Source organism: Crotalus tigris, unplaced genomic scaffold (genome assembly GCF_016545835.1).
Source record: "Crotalus tigris isolate CLP2741 ecotype Arizona unplaced genomic scaffold, ASM1654583v1 scf7180000017550.10884619, whole genome shotgun sequence".
NCBI lineage: Eukaryota > Metazoa > Chordata > Lepidosauria > Squamata > Viperidae > Crotalus > Crotalus tigris.
In genome coordinates this window covers 6,632,444-6,657,305 of record NW_024096468.1, presented here as the reverse complement: position 1 = coordinate 6,657,305, position 24,862 = coordinate 6,632,444, and the positions used below count along the sequence as shown (strand labels likewise).

Sequence of the window (24,862 nt, the reverse complement as noted above, 5' to 3'; positions counted from 1 at the left end):
AGAGTCTATTCTATTGGCTTTCAAAAGCTAAGGAAAAGGGGAAAAAATGGCGGACTGCACTGTTTGGCGACCCCCGTGAAATGGTCGTTCGACCCCAGATGGGGTCCCGACCCACAGGTTGAGAACCACTGGTCTACAGGATTAATCTTGAAAAGCAACTACAGGTAGTTTTCAATTTACATTGAGCCCAAATGCCAGATGGTTGTTAAGTGTGTTTTGCCCCATTTTATGACCTTTCTTGTCACAGTTGTCATGTGAATCAATGCAGCTGTTAAATTAGTAATATGGATGTGAAGTGAATCTGGCTTTCCCATTGATTCTGCTTATCAGAAAGTAGCAAAAGGGGATCACATGACCCCGGGACATTGCGGTCGTCCTAAATATGAGTCAGTTGCAAGTGTCTGAATTTTGATCACATGATCATGGGGATGCTGCAACTGTCGTAAGTGTGAAAAACAGTCATAAATGGGGTTTTTTTCCAGTGCCATTTTAATTTTGAACAGTCACTAAATGAATGGTTGTAAGTCAAGGACTTACAACTATATGGGCAGGCATGCTACTCCCGATTCAGAGGTAACAAAAAGGTAGTTTTTTACAGACCTAACTTTCATAAATTTATAGGTCTTTTAAACCCATCTGAATTAGTGGTCATCAACGTATTCTGAAATAATGAATTCTACAGTTTAATTATTTTTTTCAGTCACTTTTTCAGTGCCACTGTAACTTTGGGCAGGTGTAAGTCTAGGACTACATTTATTGCAAGATTTAAATCATCTACAGACACAAAAAGGTACCATAAGTTGCCATTGGTGCGGGCTGACATTCTGCCTGAATTCTGAGAGACCCCCGTGGTCTCAGGTAGACTGAAATAAATAGGTTTTCAATCATTAAGACTCAAGAAAAGGAAAAGGCTAGAACAAAAGGTGAGTAGATTAACTCTGAGTATAATCCATGCTGGTAGAACTCAAGCCTCTGCACTATCGGGCCCTCCTGTAGATTTGCAAGTAAATGAAAAGACTCCAGGAAAGAAACAAAAATATGTTAAAGTCTCTGAAAGAGGCATTTCAAATAAGGAGAGCATTTTGATAAAAAGCCTTATGGGTGGAGCATTATCTTCCTTCACTGATTTAGCTAAGTTTCAGAGCAATGGAGAAATGAAGTTACTTACTTAAGTGTCAGTCCAAAAACAACTTTAGGGACAGGGGCAGAGGGGGATGAAAAAAACACCAAATGGCAGCCATGATAGTATAATTCACGGGTGTCAAACTCGCCGCATCACGTGACGTGTCACGACGTTATCACAACTATTTTTGTATTGCCGGAGCTGGGGTGGGTACGGCCTCAGCATGATGCAACTGGCCCGTGGGTCAGCAGATTGACACCCCTGGCAATTGGACCTAACACTCCCCCCCCCCCAATGCATACATACCTGTATTTGAATTTGGGAAAATGGTTTGAGAGAACCGTTGCAGGAATTGGATATGTCTAGTTTAATGAAAAGAAGGACTAGGGGTGACATGACAACAGTGTTCCAATATTTGAGGGGCTGTCACAAAGAAGGGGGGGGTCAAGCTGTTCTCCAAAGCACCTGAAGGCAGGACAAGAAGCAACGGAGGGAAACTAATCAAGAAAGAAGCAACCTAGAACCACAGAGGAACTTCCTAACCGTTAGAACAATTTACCAGTGGAAGAGCTTGCCTTCAGAAATTGTGGATGCTTCATCACTGGAGGTTTTTAAGAAGAGACTGGACAGCCATTTGTCTGAAATGGTAGGGTCTCCTGCTTGAGCAAGGGGTTGGACTAGAAGACCTGCAAGGTCTCTTCCAGCTCTATTCTAATTGATTGAGTCAGTCTTGGCTCCTGATGACTACCTGGGCTAGTCCTTCCAGATTTCTTGGCAAGATCCAGAAGTGGTTTGCCATTGCCTGCTTCCTAGGGCTGAGAGAGAGTAACTGGCCCATGGTCACCAGCCAGCTTTGCATGGTCAGAATCACCACCTTGGACATTTTCCCCTCAAGGTTAATTGTTTTATTAGATTATAAAATACAAATAATACATTACAGGATACAGATATCCAGGATGGTATAAGGTCTCCTGCCTTAGCCAGGGGGTTGGACTAGATGACCTCCTAGATCCCTTCCAGCCTTATGATTCTAAGTTTATGCCTAGGTAATAACTAAGTGTAGTAGTATTTATACAATAAACTTGAAACAGTTAACAACGGGATGATTAAGATAAGTGAAATATTTAATGAGAAAAAAAATATATCCAGTGCTCCCTCACCTGAGGCACTCTATGTTACACTTAATGACCACAACAGAAAGAGCTGGGATTGTGGTCATTAAGTGAGTTGATCACATAGGCACTTTGCTTAATAACCAACACAACTTACGACCATAATTCTAGGTTCAATTATGGTCATACGTTGAGGACTACTTGTACACTCCCAATAACATCCATGGGGGAATCAACCATAGTCCAAAATGTCAGACATGGCAAAGATGAGTTTTCAATTCAGAAAAGTATTCCTTGATCATTGTTTAGTGGCATATACAGGCAGTCCTCGACTTAGGGCCACAATTGAACCCCAAATTTATGTTGCTAAGTGAAACATTTGGTAAGTGAGTTTTGCCCCACTTTAGGACAAAATTTTCTTGCCGCATTTGTTAACTGCAGTTGTTAAATTACTAACACGATTGTGAAGTGAATCTGGCTTTCCCATTTGACTTGGCTTGTTGGAAAGAAGCAAGAGGGGGATTCCCATGGGCCCATGGGCCAGGGACACTGCAACCGTTATAAATGTGAGTCACTTGTCAAGCATCCAAATGTAAATCACGTGACCAGGGGGATGCTGCAACAGTCATAAGTGTGAAAAAGGGTCATGAGTCTCTTTTTTCCAGTGCCGTTGTAACTTCGAATGGTCACTAACTGAACCGTTATAAGTCGAGGACTACCTATATGATCAGGGGACTGGAGGCTAAAACATATAAGGAACGGTTGCTGGAATCAGGTATGTCTAGTTTAATGAAGAGAAGGACGAGGGGGGACATGATAGCAGCGTTCCAGTAGGTCAGGGGCTGCCCCAAAGAAGAGGGAGTCAAGCTATTCTCCAAGGCGCCTGAAGGCAAGACAAGAAGAAATGGATGGAAACTAGTCAAGGAGAGAAGCAACCTAGAACTAAGGAGAAACTTCCTGACAGTTAGAACAATTAACAAGTGGAACAACCTGCCTCCAGAAGCTGAATGCTCCAACACTGGAAGTTTTTAAGAAGAGACTGGACAGCCATTTGTCCGAAATGGTATAGGGTTTTCTGCCTGAGCAGGGAGTTGGACTAGATGACCTCCAAGGTCCCTTCCAACTTTATTATTATTATTATTGTTGTTGTTGTTGCTGCTGCTGCTGCTACTACTGCTAGTACTACTACCACTCTATAATGCCTTGGTAAGGCCACACTTGGAATACTGCATCCAGTTTTGGTCACCACGATGTAAAAAAGATGTTGAGACTCTAGAAAGAGTACAGAGAAGAGCAACAAAGATGATTAGGGGACTGGAGGCTAAAACATATAAGGAACGGTTGCTAGAATTGGGTATGTCTCGTTTAACGAAGAGAAGGACAAGGGGGGACATGATAGCAGTATTCCAATATCTCAGGGGCTGCCATAAAGAAGAGGGAATCAAGCTATTTTCCAAAGCACCTGAAGGCAGGACAAGAAGCAACGGTTGGAAACTAATCAAGGAGAGAAGCAACCTAGAACTAAGGAGAAACTTCCTGACAGTGAGAACAATTAATCAGTGGAACAGCCTGCCTCCAGAAGCAGTAAATGCTCCAACACTGGAAGTTTTTAAGAAGAGACTGTACAGCCATTTGTCTGAAATGGTGTAGGGTTTCCTGCCTGAGCAGAGGGTTGGACTCGATGACCTCCAAGGTCCCTTCCAACTTTATTATTATTATTATTATTATTATTATTATTATTATTATTATTATTATTATTATTATTATGGATCATCGCACAGTCAGCCAGATGTTCAGACTGGATTTGGCATTTTGTCTACCTATCGAGTCCTTACCCAGGACCTGGGATAGGCAGATTTGGATGTTTGATGGTATTACAGGTATCGTCGCAGGATGGAAGCAGTTCCTAGCAAGGCCGCCTTTTGCAATTGACTAATAGCGAATTTGTCAATGCCGATGGTGTTCAAGTGGTGCTCCAGTTGTTTTGGGATTGCACCCAAGGAGCCTATGACTATTGGTACTACCCTTGCTTGCTTTTGCCACAGTCTTTCTATTTTATTATTACTACTACTACTACTACTATTATTATTATTACTACTACTACTACTACTACTATTACTACTACTATATTCAGGACATATGAAGGATTATTCTGTGAACTTCGATTTGACCCTCTGATTTGTCACCAAAGGAACTGATCTGATTGAAAACTAATTGGACATAGCAACCTGCTGAGAAAACATAAAGCCATAGAGAATAAATTGGAAATGCATCAAGGCTGGCAGCTAACCTCAGGCCCCTTGGATAGCCTATCAAGAAGAGCAGTACGAAGCTGATTTATGCATATGGCAAGTCCACCTTCAGCCAAGGACAAAAAAAAACATCTCAGCAGCAAGGAAGATAATTTCACTTCCCTCCTGACATAAGCAGTTGTAACCTAGGAACTGTCCAGTTGAAGAATTTTTAGGTCATTAACAAAATGATTCATTATCCATTTCTCTGGCAATTTATCAGCAAAAGGGGCATACATCGCACAATGAATTAAACAATTCTTTCGGAGAAATCTTGGGTTGCTTAGACCAGAGGTTCCCAACCTTGGCAACTTTAAGACTTGTGGACTTCAACTCCCAGAATTCCTCAGCCAGCTTAGCGAATTAATACGTGAAGTATTAATACCACTTTACAATGCCTTGGTAAGGCCACACTTGGAATACTGCATCCAGTTTTGGTCATCACAATGTAAAAAAGATGTTGAGATTCTAGAAAGAGTGCAGAGAAGAGCAACATAGATGATTAGGGGACTGGAGGCTAAAACATATAAGGAACGGTTGCTGGAATTGGGTATGTCTAGTTTAATGAGGAGAAGGACGCCTCCAGAAGCAGTAAATGCTCCAACACTGGAAGTTTTTAAGAAGAAACTGGACGGCCATTTGTCTGAAATGGTATGAGTAGGAGGTTGGACTACTAGATGACCTCCAAGGTCCCTTCCAATATCATCATCATCATCATCATTACTACTACTACTTGTCAAGCCCCTAAAGGCTTGCCATACGAACGGGGACGGGGGAGCACGGATAACGACCTACCAACCCGGGAAACAGCTGAGCATTGCCCCGCCACGCCCCATGACTGCACCAGCCGAACGTCAACTGAGCAGACATCTCCGCGGGCTGCGCCACAGACGCCAGCGAAGCCTAAGGGAGGCCAGTCACCGACGGGGTCGGAGGACCATGAATGCCAGCTGCGCTTTACGGAAGGGAGGGCGATGGGCGGGCCATCTGGGGCCGAAAGGACTGCACTCCGGCGGCCGGACCCAGCAAAGGGGGTGGGGGGTTATCCTTTCGCAACCAGGACAGTAGGCAGGGTAAGTTTGGCGGCGGGCAACTGACGCGCAGTTCGGGCGCACGGACAACGGGGGGTGGGGGCGGAGTTCCGTCGGGGAAAGGGAAAGCACAGAGAAAGGGTGGAGCATTTATTCATTTGGAACGGATGGTGGTTTGGAACCGGGGGCGGACCCAAAGGGTGGAGCACGCCAATATATGGCGGTGGGAGGTAACTAACACCAGTGCTGACTTTGTCTCACTTGCATAATAAAGTGCTTGTTGGGTGTCAGTGTGTGCCGGTCTTCTTTGCCTTCGCGCTACGGACGACATCGGATGCTCTGACACTACTCACTTTGGCCATGTCATGTGGGGGAATTCACTGGACAAAGCAATTATGCTTGGAAGAGTTAGCAATAACAGGAAACCAAGATGCCAAAGAACATGATGGCTGGACACCATGAAAGCTAACACCAGCCAGAGCATAGAGCAATTCAAAGAAATAGTGCAAGATATGGAGAGACCTGGCCCATGGAATAGTCAAGAGTTGGACATGATTGACTGGATAACATCATTACCACACAGTGACAATTGGACTCAGGGTCATTAATATGGGCTCCAAGGATGTAGGTTCGTACCAGAAATGCAACACTGTGAGACCAAATTTGCAATTAGAGAAACTCGTGATGTATCAACCCCCTCCGTTCATCTCAAGATGGCACAGGAATGAACTTTAGAATCATAGAATCAAAGGGCTGGAAGGAACCTTGGAGCAGTGGTGGGATTCAAATATGTGAACAACCGGTTCTCTGTGTGGATGCTGCTTCTGGAAGTCCATTCTGGGCCTGGGCAACAAAAAATTAGCTACCGGTTCTGCTGAAGTGGTGCGAAATGGCTGAATCCCATCACTGCCTTGGAGGTCTTATAGTCAAACTCCCTTATACCACCCCAGACAAATAACTGTCCAATCCTTTCATGAAAGCCTTCCATGGTGAAGCACCAACAAGCAAAAGTGAGAGAAGCCTTCCACTGTTTACACTCCTTTCAGTGAATGGTACACAGGTACACAGTTAAATCACTCTTCTTTCTTCAAGCACTCTTCAAAACCAAACCAGAAATGTATTCGGTTTATATGTCAAGCATTATCCCATTACCAAGCATCAGATTAGTAGATCCTTGTAAACACTGTAAAGCAAGGGTCCCCAACCCCCGGTCCGTGGATCAGTACCGGGCCGTGGCATGCCAGCAACTGGTCCACACAAGCAAGGAAAGCCCCATCTGCAGGATGCAGGCAGCACACAAAACCATGCTCCCTCCGGTCCACAGAAAAATCTCTCTCCACGGAACCAGTCCCTGGTGCCCAAAAGGTTGGGGACCTCTTCTATAAAGTACAGATAGTCCTTGAGTTACGATCACAATTAAGTCCAAAATTTCCATTGCTGAGTGAGACAGTTGTTTGACAACCTTTCTTGCCACAGTTGTTAAGTCAGTCACTGCAGTTGTTAAGATAGTAACACGGTTGTTAAGTGAATCTGGCTTCCCCCTTGACTCTGCTTGTCAGATGGTCACAAAAGGTGATCATATGACCCCAGGACACGGCAACCGTCATAAATATGAGCCAGTTGCCAAATGTCTGAATTTTCATCACATGACCACAGGAATGCTGCAACAATTGTTAAGTATGAAAAATGGTCATGGCAAGGTTTTTTCAGTGCCATTTTAACTTTGAATGGTCAGTAAACAAATGGTTGTAAGTCAAGGAATACCTGTATGAAGCAGAAGTGGAGCTTGGTAAATGTCTAAGGACTTTGGCAAGAAACATGTAGCTCCTGCAATACATGTAGCTTCCTTCCTCAACTCCCTCCAACTATTTAAACATTGCTTCTGATTTATAATTTTTAATATAACCCAAAAAAACATTTGCTAGATGGATGGGAAGAAATCATATTTTCAAATCACATTTCATTGTGATTTGTTATGGTGGGATAACTAGTAGGCTACATCATTGCTTTAAGTGTTAATTACTCATAGATATGATATAGCCTGCTAGTTACTCAACCAATCCTGTTTTGAGGTGTTATTACATCTTTTGGGGAAAGATTTGATTAATAAAAAATAAATAAATTTTCTTCAACAGACAGAAGAGCTGAGCTTCAGCTTCTCCAGGATATACATTTAAATACACATGCTTTTTGAACATATACTTCTCTACTACATAAAAATTTTCTTGATGCCTGATTTTTAAAACATAAACATCTCCGTAGAGTCATAGATGGAAGGAGCCATTTAAGATACTGATTCCCCATCACCCATGCAGGACTTTAAAGTAAAGCATCCATGACCAATGGCAGCCTAGCCTTGCCTTGAATACAGCCTTGTTTTATTATCATGCCAAAATGAGCCACAGAAGAAAAGTAAATTTAAAAAAACATTACATCTAACCTTAATACTTTTTTTTTTTTGCACAATTCAACTGTAAAAAGGATATGTTCTTTTTTGGAAATCTTGTTCATAAATAATTTGTATAATTTAGTTTCTTTATTTTGTCAATAAAAAGTTGTTGGTTTTTTTTACCAAGGGAAAAAAAGATGCAAATAGGGTGCATTTATGATGTATAGGTAGTCCTCGAGTTATGACAATTGAGCCCCAAATTTCTGTTCCCAAGTGAGGCAGCTGTTAACTGAGTTTTGCCCTATTTTACAACTTTTCTTGCCACCGTTGTTAAGTGAATCACTGCAGTTGTTCAGCTAGTAACATGGTTGTTAAGTGACTCTGGCTTCCCTACAGACTTTGTCAGAAGGTTGCAAAAGGTGATCACGTGACCCTGGGAACTGCAACTGTCATAAATACATGCCAGTTGCCAAACCTCTGAATTTTGATCACGTGACCATGTGGAAGCTGCAATGGGCCTAAGTGTGAAAAATGGTCCCTGGTCACTTTTTTCAGCGCCATTGTAACTTCAAACGATCACTAAATGAATGGTTGTAAGTCGATTGTATGAATGACCATCTTGCAAACCTGCCAAATAAACTTTTTTAAATCCATTCAGTCAACACCCAATTGAGCCTGTCATAAAAAAAACCACAACCCACTTTCACATAAGTGCACCTGTTCCACAAAACCTGAATCCCATCCCCTCTAAGTTTCCGAAACCTACAATTTAACTTCTACTTCAAGAGATTGAAATCTTTTTTTTTTCCTGCAACGTTGTCTCTGTGGGAAAACGGCAATAGCTTGGCTGATAATTCAAATTAAGAAGTCGGTATGTGATTGATTGTGCCAGGAAAGAGCTCTGCAGGGAGAGGCTTTGCCTTTAACTTGGAGGAAAAGGGACAGCCATCCATTTGCAACATTAGGTTTTGCTTCCAGCTGACCCTCCTCCTGTTTATCGGCCTCAGGTGCGGACCTCATTTTGCTCACTTTGGTAAAATGGCGTCCGATTGCAGATGAAGATGAAAAGCTCTCAAAAACAGAAAGGAAGAGCCATCTTGATTGAACATCAAAGCTCTACTCCTTGGTGTAGAAAAAAGAAAAAACAATAATCACTCCATGGATATTGGAAATCTGGGGTGGGGAGGGTGGGAATGTTCTGAAAAGAAGATTGCACATTCCCTACCCGGATATCAAACTGCTTGCAAGAAAGAAGTGAAAAGAGACAGTGAGGATTCTTCCGTTCAAGGCAAGCCCATTAGCTTAAGAAAAGGACAGAGTTTAAAACAGCCACATTTTCTGCTTGACAACAGACGAACCTTCCCTTCTAGATGGGGAGTGATTTTATAAGATGGGCAGGAGCCATTGGAATATCCAGTAGAGGTAGCCCTTGACTTACGACCACAATTGAGCCCAAAAATTATGTTAAGACAGTCATTTTGCCCCATTTTTGTGATCTTTCTTGCCACTGTTGTTAAGTGAACCACTGCCCTTTTTAAATTAGTAAAATGGTTGTTAAGTGAATCTGGCTTCCCCATTGACATTGCTTGTTGGAAGATCGTAAAAGGTGATCAAATGATCCTGGGACACTGCAACCGTCATTAACACACGCCAGTTGCCAAGTGTCCGAATTTTGATCACATGACAGCGGGGATGCTGCAACGGTCGTAAGTATGAAAAACGGTCATATTGTCTTTTTTTCCAGTGCCATTTGTAACTGTGAATGGTCACTAAATGAATGGTCCTTGTAAGTCAAGGGGTACCTGTATTCAAGATTTTGACTCTTCTGGATCTTGTTTCCATCACAGAATTCTCAATTTTGATTTAAAGATAAACCAAGTAATGTTTTCAATATATTGAGCAGGATGGAAAAAGATGGCTTTATAGAAAATTCTATGGCTTAGAGGTAGTTCTTGACTTACAACCACAACTGAAACGGCAACATCTGTTGCTAAGTGAAATGGTTGTTAAGTCAGTTGCACCCAGTTTTATGACTATTTTGTTGCAGTTGTTAACAGACTCACTGTGGTTGTTAAGTGATTTTTGACTTTGATTACTGAAAGCCAGCTGAAAAAGTGGCAAATGGCAATCATGTAATACCAGGAATCTACAGTTGGCAAGTGCCTGAATTTTGATCATAGCAAGAGCAAGAGCACTTAGACTTATATACCGCTTCACAGTGCTTTACAGCCTTCTCTAAGCAGTTTACAGAGTCAGCACATTGCCCCCAACAATCTGGGTCCTCAGTTTACTGACTTTGGAAGGATGGAAGGCTGAGTCAACCTTGAGCCAGTGAGAATTGAACTGCCGAACTGCTGGCAGCTGGCAGTCACCAGAAGTAGTCTGCAGTACTGCATTCTAACCACTGCGCCACCACAGCTAATTACTATAGGGACGTTGTGGCAGTTGTAAATTTGAGAACCAGTTGTATTTTCAGTGCCACTGTAACTTTGAATGGTCACTCATTGAATAGTTGTAAGCTGAGGACTACAAACTACATAGTTTGAAAGGCAAAAGAGTTGTCATCATGTAGGACATATTTTTCAAGAGCTGTGAGTACAGAAATTCCCTCCGGATTTTCCTGGATGCAAATATGAAAATCAAAGAAGGTCTGGATATAGAAAATAAAGCAGAAAACTCAATCACAGACACTGAAAAATCAGACTCAGAGCTACTCAACGGATTTACTAGCCAAACATACAGAAGCCAATGAGTTCTTCAGACTCCAGTTAGAAACCATTGATTTGTCTGCTTTGGTTGGAAGACCAAAGAAAGTCTGCTTAGAGATTCATTTTAAAGATTTAAGTCAAATAGGATGGGGTCAACTCTACACCGAATGGATGTTGGGAATTAATTTTTTAGATCAACCTATTGAATCATTTTACGGTCACACCATATTGCACTACCTTTCAAAGGATGACACAACAGATCACAGAGTTGTCTATTAATTTATATACTGTATACTGCTCACAAAAATAAAGGGAACACAAACGTATAGGATCCTATACGTTTGTGTTCCCTTTATTTTTGTGAGCGGTATATATTTATGTATACCCAGTGCTTTTTTTCTAAAAAAAAAAAAAAAAAGTGCCAGAACTCACACACATCATACAACCCGCCTTGTCTACCCTACAAGTTTCCATCCAAAAAAAGGTGCCGGAACTCCATTCTGGGGCGTTCTATGAGAAAAAAAGCCCTGTGAATACCCTGCCTTTATTATTTTTATAAATAACTCAAGGCACTGAACAAAACCCAATTCCCATTTCTCCCCTTATTTTCTCCTATGAGGTGAATTGGGCTGAGAGAGAGTGACTGGCCTAAAGTCACTCACCCAGCTAGCATGCCTAAAGTGGGACTAGAACTCACAGTCTCCTATGATTGGCCCCAAGTCACCCAGCCGGCAATCATGCCTAAGGTGGAACGCACAGTTTCCTGGGGATAGACCCAGTCACCTGGCCGACTATGATGTCTAAGGCAGGATTAGAACTCACATCTCCTGGTGATTGGCCCAAAGTCACCCAACTGGGTTTCATGTTTAATAGAGGTCTAGAATTCACCATCTCTGAGTTTCTAGTCTGATGCCTTAACCACTAGACCAAACTGGCTCTTTATTTATAAGTAAATTATAATTATATTCTATACAATAATAGAATATATCCAATCTGCTGCTGTCTGATCTGGCAGGATGCTACACTTTTAGTCCCATGGGCTGAAGAATGCCGGTTGGTGGGGCCCAACAGTTTTTTCTGAGGTAGCACCTGCCTCATGGCACATTCTCCCTCCAGATATTATGATGGTAGCCCTGACCTTGATGGCCTTTTGTAAGGTCCTAAAGACCTGGTTCTGTGCCCAGACCCAGAGACCCAAATGTGGGAAAGGTCCTGTCTCCTAACTGTACTAGCCACTGAATTGTGGCATCTTCCTTGGCTGCCATGCATTTTAAATTTTGTATTTATGGCTGTAATTGTTTTTATTTTTATCTAACTTTGTGGCCCAGAGTGACTTTCAAAAGATGGGAGATCATAAAAATTGATTAAATGAATAAATAATATATGATTCATATATATGATTATTAATGCAATTTGTAAAGCTTAGCTCAATTCACATTGCAGCCCGTTTCACATTCAGGTACTAATGAGAAATTCCAAGTACAAAATAGAGTGTCTGTTTTAATTCACAACTGTTGTAGTCCAGGTAACAAAAGATAAAATATTTTGTTTTCTTAGAGGAGGATGAAGAGAAAAAATTGCTGGTGGTTGAAAAACAACATTAATTTCCCTTTTTATTTATTTACTTATTTTTATCCTGACTTTATTGTTTTATAAATAACAAGGTTATTTATCAAATTAATAAAGGCAGAATAATACATAATACTCCTTCCTCCTCCTATTTTCCTCACAAGAACCCTGTGAGCTGGGTTGGGCTGAGAGAGTGAGTGGCTCAAGCCTTTTTCAATTTATTCTACTTCTACAGGCAGTCCTCAACTTACAACAGTTCATTTGGTGGATGTTCAAAATTACAATGGCACTGAAAAAACTTATGACCTTTTTCACACTTACAACCCTTGCAGTACCCCTTTAATCACATGATCAAAACTCACACCTTGGCAACTGACTCATATTTATGATGGTTGCAGTGCCCCAGGATCATGTGATCACCTTTTGTGACCTTCTTATAAGAAAAGTCAACGGGGAAGCCAGATTCACTTAACAACCGGGTTACTATCTTAACAATTGCAGTGATTCACTTAAGAACCGTGGCCCAAAAGGTTGTAAAATGAGGCAAAATTAACTTATGTTTCACTTAGCAGCAAAAAAAATTGGCTCAATTGGGTTCGTATGTCGAAGACTGCCTGTATTTATTTATTTATTTTAATGCTTTTTTATTTAAAAACAACTTCAACTAAAGCAGAGACTGATAGGAAGACGGTATATCCAGAGATATAAATGTACGAACCCATGTGAAACAGAACTCCATGCCTTGCAATATAGAGATTGCCATGTCTGATAGTGTGGTAGCAGATAGTATTATGAATCACACGGACAGGGCCTAACACATCTAAACAAATAGAATTAAGAGATGCTCAAGGAAATCAATCTTTCTCTCTCATTCTCACTCTTCGCCACTTTCTTTCTTCAAAATAAAGGAGAATAAAAGGGCCTTTTGCTCTATAAACAAACCAAGACAACTCATTCCTTTAACGAAAGTGTTTCTGACCATTTCTCAAAACACGGTTCCGCTAAAAGAGGATTTTGCAGGAAATAGAAACAGTGGGGTCCTTAGTGCTCTCTGAGCTTGGTGGTTTACTAGCAGACAATTCCCTACCCAACTAGATAACATCATCAGTGCTAAGTAATAAATATCTGCAAGAAAACCCCCAAGCTCAGGGGGCATCAAGGACCACACAGTCTTTTTTATGCCAGCAACCACCCTTTGGACTAGCGTTTCCACCCCAACCCCAGAGATCAGATTGATCCCAACCCTACTAGCTTTTTCTAAGGCTTTAAAGATGTGGCTTTGCCAGAGTTGGGAATCTGGATGTGTAGTAGAGCCTGTTTAGAGGCTTTTAAAAAAATTTGTTGATTGTTTCTGTACTTTTGATGCAAATTATTTTATATTTTTATTTTATGTGTTGGTATGTTGTGCTTTTCATTGCTGCACACCAGAAGTTCCCAACCTTTTGGGCACCAGGGATCAGTTCTGCAGAGAAAGGTTTTTCCACGGACTGGAGAGTGCGTGGTTTTGTGTGCTGCCTGCATCCCACGGATGAGGCTTTGCTTGTTTGTGAGGACCGGTTGCTGACATGCCACAGCCCACAGCCTGGGGATTGGGGACCCCTGCTGTACACTTCCCAGAGTCAAGAAGCTGAGATGGGTGGCTATATAAATTGAAGTAATTAGTAAATAAAAATAAACATATCCAATTCTTTTAGCAATTCTTCATACAGTAGGATTTAGCCTTTAAGCCCCTTACTATCTTTCCCACTGTTTTCTGCACTCTTTCTACTTCCTCCAAGTTCTTCTTGTACTGTGGCAACCAGAACCAGAACGGGACAACTTGCCACAGCCAATCACCGCAGGACAATTTAACAATTCAGTTTAATTATTCAAAATAAATTAAAAAAACATTTTAATCTTTGTTATTCACATTTCACTCCGTCTCTCCTTTTGCATCCTTTCTTTAATGATTTTATTTGGCCTAGTTCCGAACAGGCCACAGCCCGGTAGTGGGCCGTGGTCTGGGGGGGGGTTAGGGACCCCTGCTGTAAAGTACTATTGGAAGAAAAGTCTTCATCATGGTTCAGTCCAAGCCGGGGATAAACAACATGGCGACTGCTTTAGAAAGAAGGTTGCAGTTTATTGAAGAGGAGAGCCAGACAGAAAGATGACTCTGGCAGAAAGGAAAGAAAAAGGGCTGAGCATATGTAGGGAGTGGGTTTTTATACCCTCTGGAGCCTTTTGTTTGGAGTTGTTTTCTGTTCCTGTTTTGAGGCTTTGTATTTCCTGTGTCATGTATTTTGACCTGTGTCCCTTTGGCATCTGTGAGTTAATCCTATTATGTTCTGTCTTAGACTTTGGGTGGGGTATGTAGATTTTAGGTGTCTTTGTCTTCTTAAGCTTCTAGCTTCAACTTTCCTGAATGGTCTGCATTTTTATAGAGCTGGTTTCTGCTTGGGGAAGGGAGACCTGGGACTATCAAGAAAAACTGGGCATGCCTTTCTGCCTCTTTAAGATCCTTTGCAGAAATATATTTTTCTGCCCTTTTAATATTTCCTTCTCTGGGGGGCTGACTTCCCACAGCACTATGGGGTGGTATATATAGTTAATCTAAGTGCTACTGCTATTAGGTTTTACTTATTATGATGCATTGGACTGGATGTTGTTGTGAACCACTCAGGCCTTTAGATTAGGCAACATACGCATATTTATATATAAATGCATGGGGGGTTGTCTCCTGAGAAATCATGATTGCATAAATGATTTTCCCCCTCCCCAATTTAAATTCTTTTGGGGAAATAGATTTCAACTGCAGTGTAATGTGGTATTATATATTTATAACTGCAACTTGGCACTGCAATTTATCACTCCAAGAATGCATACAAAAATGCAAAGTGGTGGAAATTGTGCACCAAAATAAAATCCACAGGGAAACACGCACACACAAAAAAAAGCCTTGTATTATGGAAAACCGATTCTCTATCTCCAGCCCCAACCAACAAACAACGGTCTACAAAAGGACAGAATTAGGGGAAATGTGTACAAAAATGCATATATTAGAAGGAAAGGCCTCAAACTCCCTCCTTCTTTACGTACAGGTAGTCCTCGACTTATGACCACAATTGAGCCCAAAATTTCCATTGCTAAGCAAGACAATTGTTAAATGAGTCTCGCTCCGTTTTCTGACTTTTATTGCCATAGTTGCCATAAAGAACCCATCTGATAAAAACCAAATCTTTAATGATTGTAAAAAGGAGCAAACAAATTGTGTACTTTCTTACCATGGGATCTCAACTGAACCTCCATAGTCAGAAGCAGTCCCACAGAAAATGCATGTAGCTGGTGTGAAACAATCAGATTGCCTTCCTACCTTGCATGTGAGTTTCCAGAAAAAGCACCAAGACAACCAACGAAGGACTAAGGCCCTAAACTGATTTGAGAGAGATAATACCGTGATACTGCTAAACGTTAACCATACAGGTAGCCCTCAACTTATGATGACAGAATTTCCATTGCTAAACAAACAAACAAAAGCAAGCATTTGTTAAGGGAGTCTCACTCGATTTTATGATCTTTGTTACCATGATTGTTAAGCAAATCACTGCGGTTGTTAAATAAATCATACAGCTGATAAGCAAATCTGGCTTCCTCCATTGCTTGTCGGAAGCCATCTGGGAAGATTACAAATGGCGATCATACGATCCCAGAACACTGCAATCATTGTAAATACATGCCGGTTGCCAAGCACCCAACTATTAATTATGTGACCATGGAAATGGTGCAACAGTCCTAAGTGCAAGAACCCACTGTAAGTCACTTTGTTCAGTGCTGTTGTAACTTCAAACAGTTCAGTAAACAAATGCTTGTAAATTGAAGACAATGAATATTTTTGAATATTCTGGGCAACTTCCAATGTGAACTTCAGTTCCCAGAATTCTAAGCAAAGGCATCCCAGCTGAGGCATTCTGGGAGTTGAAGTCCACCTATCTTAAAGGTACCAAGCAGTGGTGGGATTCAGCAGTTCGCACCACTTCGGCAGAACTGGTAGCTAATTTTTTGTTATCCAGGCCCAGAATGGACTTCTGGAAGTGGCATCCACATAGAGATCCAATTGTTCCCATATTTGAATCCCCCCACTGGTACCAAGGTTAAGAAATATTGTTCCAGGAACTATACATATTCCTTGACTTACAACGATTGAACCCAAAAATTTTTGTTGCTAAGCAAGGCAGTGGTTAAGTGAACGTTGCCCCATTTCACGATCTTTCTTGCCACAGTTGTTAAGTGAATCGCTGTGGTTGTTAAATTACTAACCCGGCTGTTAAGTGACTCTGGCTTCCCCACTGACTTTGCTTGTCAGAAGATCACAAACGGTGATCACATTACCCCGGGACACTGAGACCACCATAAATAAGATTCAGTTCCCTTGATCATGTAATTACAGGGATCTTCAACTGCTGTAAATGTGAAAGACGGTCATAAATCACTTTCTGCAGTACTGTTGAATGAACCTGTCAATGAATGAATGAATCTTTGGCAGCTACTTGCCTCTTCATTTCAACTTGCCATTAGAGTAAGGAGGGGAGGTGTTGCTTTAGAATGGGTTAGATCAGGGGTTCCCAATCCCCAGTCTGTGGCATGCCAGCAAACGGTCCGCACAAACAAGCAAAGCCCCATCTGTGGGATGCAGGCAGCACACAAAACCATGCCCCCTCCGGTCCACGGAAAAACCTCTCTCCACAGAACCGGTCCCTGGTGTCCAAAAGATTGGGGACCTCTGGGTTAGATGGAGAAAGGAAACCTCTGTGATTCCACTGAAGACAGCCTGAAACCTTTCCAAGGACACCACAGCAGGTGTGGGGAGGGAGCAGATGGTTCCCATAACAAAGTGAAATTGTTTACATGGACTACGTGAGAGGTTGGGAGCTTGGCTGGGGAAATTATTATTAATGTCTATGAACTGGTGCCCTGGAATCTCAGAGTTAGTTTGGCTTTGACATCACCATGCAGCGTATTCAATAAAACAGTAAGATTTTCGGAGATGGAATGAACCTGGAGTTTTATTTGCATTCACAAACTGGATGTTGACAAAAGTGTTGCAAGTCAAGGACTACCTATCAATGCCATGTTTGGTAGTTGTTCAGAGCGGGAATTGAATGTGGGTGAGAAAAAGAGGAAGCGTCTGTTGAGTCACTGTCAATCCTGTTTAGAAAAGGAAAAAAACAGGGCAACCACCTCTTCGAGATCACTTGCAATGAGGTCACCTGCAGTGGGTGACAGTCTAGATAGCATCAATATTCTTGGAAATGATGTCATTCCAAAATCACAGGTCTTTTGGAAGCCTTCGGTGAAAGTCAGAATTATAGAGAGTCATGTCCACTACAGTAGGCAAGTCATATTTCCTTTGCAAGAATAAATACATTCAAGAGCAATTCTAAAACACTCCTGTCAAACAAGAGCCTTCTTTCATAGGAGAGAACCACTGCTTTTGCAATCGCAAGATTTTGGATTTGCACAAAAATAGTTGGGCAGATTTCCCAACCTACCTCAGTCTAGAGAAAGAATTCAGTCATCTTTTCTCCTCTGCATATCAGATGGCCATCATCCAGCTTCAAAATATTATACCCTTCCGGAAATAACTATTTTTACAAGCTACTGCTTAATGAACAGCTAGAAATGCTATATACTTGGAAAGAGAAATAGCTGGAAGAGGTTTAATGAAACATAGATGGCCACCAGCTGTTACTCACATGTCTTTATTGGGGTTGTTTGTGTTGGTATATTGTGAGTTTTTTCTGCTCGTATCACCACCCCAGGAATCTTAAGGATTTCCACAGAAGCCAGTTACTTTATACTTTACAGATTCTACTTTTAAAACTAGCACTCTCTGACCTAAGTAATGGTGTTATTTTTAATCATGCTTACCATATGCACAAACATAAAAGCTTTTTTTTTACTTTCTGACAAGGCCAGTGAGATATGACAAAGGTTTCAAGAATTGGGAAAATACAGTATTTATTTATTGCCTTTTTACATCTCCAAAACAAGTGGAGATAATCACCATGATTCATCTTTTCACCCTTGCAATGCCACTGAGTAGATTAGGCTAAGAAACCCAGTCCCAAACCTATGACTATCCAGGGATTTTCATGACTGGAAGGAAATTTGAACCCAGGTCCTCTTCCTCTTGATCCAAAATACAAAACTTTAAGCCAGAAAGGAACACTACCATTCACAGAATATACATACCAATTCATTTGAAGACCTGATACAGTCTGCAATCGTAGAGCACGCTAACCTTCTAAAAATCTTATCTTATTCATATATTCATTTATTTATTTACTGGCTTAAAAAGAACCTAACCTGTTTGATTAGTTTATCGGTCAACACACAATGCAAACCCAGCAAACAGGTTAATTCAGGGCCCAGTAAAGTGTCCTTGTATGATGTGAGCGGAGACAGTGACAAATGTCAAGCCGTTTCTTACATTTGGAAAATAAACTACAATTGATTAACCAGACTGTGGTTAACCACTTGTGTGTGTTATTATTCTCAGAAACTGTGGACAATTTACAAAGAGGAAAAGGAGGAGGTGGGATACATAAATACAAGGAGAAAACAAGAAAGATTATGAGCTAAACAAATCAGCTGGAAAATCCTTAGGATTATAGCCACATTTGTAAAAAAAAAGTTCCATTAACACTTCTTGTTACAAGCATGCCTGATAACAAGCACAAAGAAGTTTAGTTTTATAGTAAACACGAAGGTTGCAATTCTAGTTTACCTGAGATGTGTTACTTTCAAGAACTTGGACCATAGTCCTTGTCCCTTTCTGTTGTCAAGCCAAAGTGCATATTAGCTGAAATAATTAGTCTGACCCTCACCAGAATGTTTTGAATGAATCTCCTTGATGCAATTACCTATCCAGTATCCTAAAGTGGCAGGCACTAAATAAACACAGCAAGTCCACACTACCTTGTGAAACACACCCCTTCCTACTAAATGGTTCTTTCTTAGTTTGGCAGGGAATCCTGCCAGCTCTACTCATTTCAATGGACTTTAAGATAACAAAAAAAGACAACAACAAAAAAAAAAAGATAACAAGAGTTCGGAAGTTTCCCAAAACTTGGTGGCTGCCAGAAACAACCTCCATCACTATAATCATAATCATAATGACAACAACAAAAGTAAAAAAAGTTTTGCACATTATTATTTTCTCTCAGACCCCACCATCATGCCAGAACTGTGCCTATTACTTTCACTTTAAATCATTTGTTGTCTAGCTGGAAAGGAAAGCTAAAAAAAGAATTAGCCAGGTAAGAAAAACTGAAGGCCTCAAATTGAATATTTTAAGTCCTACAGAGAGGGGAGGAGGGAGAAATTCAAGTAAATTACACCTGCCATCATGTAGAAAAGGGAATAACTACATCCTGAATGATTACCAAAGGCTCAAAAAGGAAAGCAGACCATTGTTCAGGTTTTGAAGAGAGCGCACTGCAAATAGTTTCCCGAATAAAGCATGTTCTTGCCCTCCCACCTCTAACTTTTCTCAGTTCTCCCCCCTACACAATGTTCTGAAACATCAGTTTTCCCAGAGCAGCTTATCCAAACAAGTGAGCAAAACACACAACTGCATGGCTTTTCTGCATCTCAATTTCAAAAGCCGTCTGCTGAAGGCCAATGGAACTCAGTGCCACTTTGAGAGGCCGAGAAGGTGAAATCTGGCTTTGACACCTTTGCAAGATTGGAATCTGTTTTTCAGTCACTCCCACCCCTCTGAGAATGACAACAGGGACCAGGAGCTTAAGACCACCACAGCTAAAGCTGCCCAACCCACTTTTGGCATCTCAACACCCCACCCTTCCCCCCCATTGCCAGCAACATTGTCAATCTCACCATGGGTTCCCCTCCACCTGCCTGGCCTCCCTGCCCCAAATCCCAGGCGGCGGGGGGGGGGGAGAAATGACCCACCCAAAGGGAACAGCCCAGGATACATCACACATCTCCCCCCTCCCCAAAAAAGCAGGTGCATTACCTTTTCTCTTTATTTTGCTTTCTGGACTTGTGCAACAACCCTATGAGCACCACAGCGGCTCGGATCCCCGCCCTGTTGGACCGCATCCTGCTGGAAGTTTGTGACATGGCCAAGGAAGGGGGGGGGTTTCTTCCCAGCGCCCCCAAATCGCCGGCCGTTGGCAGGAGAGCTTTCCAGACAGCAAGGCAGGGCAGCCCTGCCTCCCTCCGGCGCTTCTTCCCTTCCCTTCCCTTCCCTTCTCCGCTCCTCCTTCTCCTCTTCTGCCTCACTAGTCCAGGCGCCGCGAGAGGGAGAAGGTCGCTCGGCAGTCAGGTGCGACTTCGGGACTCCGGCGACTTTCGAGTCACACCTGGCAAATCCGTCCTGCGGCCGCGCCAGCTTTGGAGGCTGCCAGATGGCCAGCCCGGAGCAGGGGTGGCCTTCCCGGGTCAAGGAAAGGGCTCTCCGCCCTGCCACTGGTCGCCCATGTGGCTGCGCTGCCTCGGCCGCCCCGACACGCCTGCCGGGCAGTTGTGGCGCTCGGCCGGGGCTTTCCCCCTTCTTCCCTTTCTCGGTTCCGACGGCGCTCGGCGGAGGCAGCGGCGCTCCTCGAAAGGCCGGCGAGGGATCCGGCTAGCTCCGAGTGACGAGCCCGTTTGGCTCTGGAAGACCCAGAGCGCCTCCCGCCCTCTCCCCGCCTGCCCCCACCCCAACCCGGAGATGGCTTCTGTGCCGATTGGCAGAAGAGTCCTAAATTTGCCCGTGGGGTTTGTTTGTTTTTTTCTGTTTTACCAAGAAGAAATAGGGTGAAGGCGCTGCAACTTGACAGGCTGGGGAAAACAAAGGTGGGTATAATTAAAGAGTTGGTCGCCTGCCTTCCTTCCTTCTTCCTTCCTTCCTTTCTTCCTTCCTCCCTCCCTTTCCCACCTTTCTCCTTCCTTCCTTCCTTCCTTTTTTTTCTTTTTTTCTTTCCTTTCTTTCTTTCTCCTTCCTTTTCTTTCACTCACCTTTTCTTCCTTCCCTATCTTTTTTCTTTCTTTTTTCTCTACTTCCCTCCCTAACTTTATTTCCATTTCTTTCCTTTCTCTTTCCCTTTTTCTCTCATTTACTCCTTTCTTTCTTTCTTTCTTTTTTCTTTCTTTTTTTATCTCTCTCCTCACTTTTTTCATTCTGTCTTTCTTTCTCTCCCCCCACCCTCACCATTATTTCTACAAGATCTCTCCACTAATTGCATGCAAGATGGGTAACCCATTGCCTCTGTTGCAATCATCAAGCTAACCACAGCAGCTGCAATTAATGTTTTGCATAAAATAAACATGTTCCCTCCCCCTCCCCCAAATCTTTTAGCAAATGACATTTATTGGTTGTCTTCAGAGATTAGAAGCATTTAAGAGTATTATACTGAAAGAAGGGCTTGGTTTGGAATGAGCCGGCAGTTGTATAGCGCAGAACTCAGATCAATTTATCTTTGAATGTGGAAAGTGATAGCTGATGCTTGCACCATCTGGAGATGAGTTGAAATGGGCAAAACATTTTTCAAAAGAACTTTAAGCCACCACTTGCAGTATTTCAAAACGTTGTGCCAAAATAAAGCAGAGTTTTTCACCCATTAAATACACACTAATTGCATTATAATGAATCAGTCAAAAGAACATTTTAAATTGACTGGCAGGATCTACACAGTGTTTCATTCATTGCCAACTACAAAGGCCAGATTCTTGGATTTAAACTAGAGCCAATGCAAGTCCATTCTAGGATGCTTTGTCCCTCCTCATTTGTGACATCATAATACAGATACATCTGATTAGGCCCACATAGCCATATCATCACAGCAGAGATGAACAATTTCCTGAAAGAGCCTCATTCTATGATGGTTCCATTCTTAACAGTATTCTTTCACCTTAGCAACTTTAAGATATGTAGACTTCAACTCCCAGAATTCCCCAGCTGGACATTTTTGCTGATTTGTATGAATTTAGTTTTAAATTTTATTTTAGAAGCAAACTGGAATAAAAGGCTACAACTCTCGTATTATTATATCATTGAGCCCTGCTGGTGCAGTGGTTAGAATGCAGTATTGCAGTTTCATTCTGCTGACTGCCAGGGTTTCCATCCTCACCTGCTCAAGGTTGACTCAGCCTTCCATCTTTCCCAGTTTGGTAAAATGAGGACTCAGATTGTTGGGGGCAATATGCTGACTCTATAAACCACTTAGAGAGGGCTGTAAAAGCACTGTGAAGTGGTATATAAGTCTAAGTGCTATTGTTATTTGAAGCTATTCTTAAAGTCACCCAAGTTAAGCAGTTAAATTAAATGGTTTAGGTCAGCTTTTTTAAAACTATAGGGGGAGAATGGGAAGTTAAATATATAACATAAATGCAATCCAAATCCTGCAGTTTAGGATTGCTATTATAAGCTGCTTGTTCCAATACAGAGAGGCATATTCTGCAAACAAAAAAAAAATAACTAACAGGATAAATATCTTTCCAAAACTGACACTTTTTTTGCTGACACAGAAGCAGGCAATATCCATTTTCAATGTCTTTTTCTGAGTTTCCAGTTTGTCTGGTATGTCTCGAACACAAGGTATCTAGAAAAACCAATGAGTATAATTTGCAGTATCTCCAATCATTAGCTGAACTCCTCAATTTCTTCTCCAATGAGTCCCAGATTTCTAATACATCGAAGCTAATCATTTGATAGGGGGGATTAATCTTAATTTTAAATCTAAATGAAACTTATTTTTCATATAGAAGCCAAAAACATCTTCCATTGTGGATTAGGACTGGAATACCTTAAATCCTTTATTCTACACCTCCATAAACTGAGCATTTATTTTAATGTATTCTAACCTCTCTTTACAGTATAAATAATAATTACAAGCTTACTATTTTGTCCTGTCTACCATTAGCTGGGAGGGGGGCTGAGTGGGAGTGGATAGATAGATAATTAGATGATAGATAGATAGATAGATAGATAGATAGATAGATAGATAGATAGATAGATAGATAGACAGACAGACAGACAGACAGACAGACAGACAGACAGACAGACAAGATGATCATTGCTGCTTAGAAGTGATTAAGTCCCTTTTGTATTAATCAAAATCCATTAGATATAATATAGAAGGCGCTTTTTCTGTTATTCTAAGAGATAGCAATACATGGCCTGTGGGACCAATTTTTTGATAGATTTATTACATGTTTATACCATCCATATATCAGAATTCATTTAAAACCATAAAATGATCTGTAAAAATATAAGCCGACTAAACCAGTAAAATCCAATCCACATTACAAACATAAACCATTCCCATCTAACCCAATGAAAATATAATGTAAAATCAATGAAACAAAACACAGAATCCAGCCAGTTCAGTTCAATTGTAATGATCCATTGGAACAAAAGTGTTGTTGCTGCTCTTTGAGATGACAACAAAGTAGGGGCTGCTCACAGCTCAGAGACAGGATGTTCTACAATGCTTGTGCGGCTTTGGGAGAATTTTGCTTGCACGCCTTAATTTGTGTAATATATTGGGGTGGGGCAGGGACTCCCGCTTCCCTCCTGATGTGAGTGCTCACCAGAGCAGAGAAGACAGCCTTCCATGGCAGTGGGAGCTGACCCATGTGAAGTCTTATAAGCTACAGGTAGTCCTCAACTTCTGACCACAATTGGGACCAGAATTTCCAGTGGTTGTTAAGAGGGTCCTGCCTGATTTTATGACCTTTTTTGCCATGGTTGTTAAGCAAATCACTGCAATTGTTAAGTGAATCCCACTGTTGTTAAGCAAATCCAGCTCCCTCCATTGACTTTGCTTGTTAGAGGCTGGCTAGGAAGGTACTGTAGCAAATAGCAATAGCATTTAGACTTGTATACCGCTTCATAAGGTTTTACAGCACTCTCTGAGCAGTTTACAAATGTCTTCATCTTGCCCCCAACAATCTGGGTCCTCATTTTACTAACCTTGGGGGGAACTGAAGGCTAAGTTAACTTTGAGCCAAACAGGATTGAACTCCTGGCTGTGGGCAAAGTTAGCCTGCAATGCTGCATTCTAACCACTGCATCACCAGAGCTCCTGGAGAGCATATGGAGATCACATGACCCCAGGACACTGCAACTTTCATAAATGCATGCTGAGTGCCAAACACCTAAATTTTGATCATGTGACCTTAGGGATGCTGCAACTGTCATAAACCCAAGGACTGGTCATAAGTCATGTTTTACAGTACTGTTCTGACTTGACTGGTTGCTAAATGCATAGTTGTAAGTTGAGGACTACCTTAAGAGCAGCACTTTGAATTAAACTCAGATACTATCAGCCCAGGTACATGTTAAGTGAATCTGGTTTCTCCATTGACTATGCTTGTCAGAAGGTCGCAAAAGGTGATCATGTGACCCAATGATCACATGCCAGTGCCGCTGTAACTTCAAACGGTCACTAAATGATTGGTTGTAAGTTGAGCTTATTTTTCATGTAGGAGCCAAAACCATCTTCCATTCTGGATTATAACTGGAACACCTTAAATCCCTTATTCTACACCTCTATAAACTGTGTCTTTAATTTACTGTATTCTAACCATTCTTTATAAATAATATGTACAGGCTTGCTACTTTTCAGAACCAGTGAAATGTTCTAATATATTTGG

At 41.7% G+C, this 24,862-nt stretch overlaps 1 protein-coding gene across 9 annotated transcripts in view; it reads right to left on the bottom strand.

Moving 5' to 3' along the window:
• Nucleotides 1-24,862, bottom strand: part of RAP1GAP2 (RAP1 GTPase activating protein 2) — a 325,705-nt gene that overhangs the window by 154,854 nt on the left and 145,989 nt on the right. Inside the window, exon 1 of one of the 9 annotated variants that reach the window (XM_039341861.1) lies at nt 20,238-20,466. The exons of the other annotated variants lie outside the window; for them this stretch is intronic. Coding sequence (XP_039197795.1) covers nt 20,238-20,344 — 107 coding nt within the window. The 5' untranslated portion in view covers nt 20,345-20,466. Of the gene's footprint in view, nt 1-20,237; nt 20,467-24,862 lie in introns of those variants that run through there. 9 annotated transcript variants of the gene reach the window in all.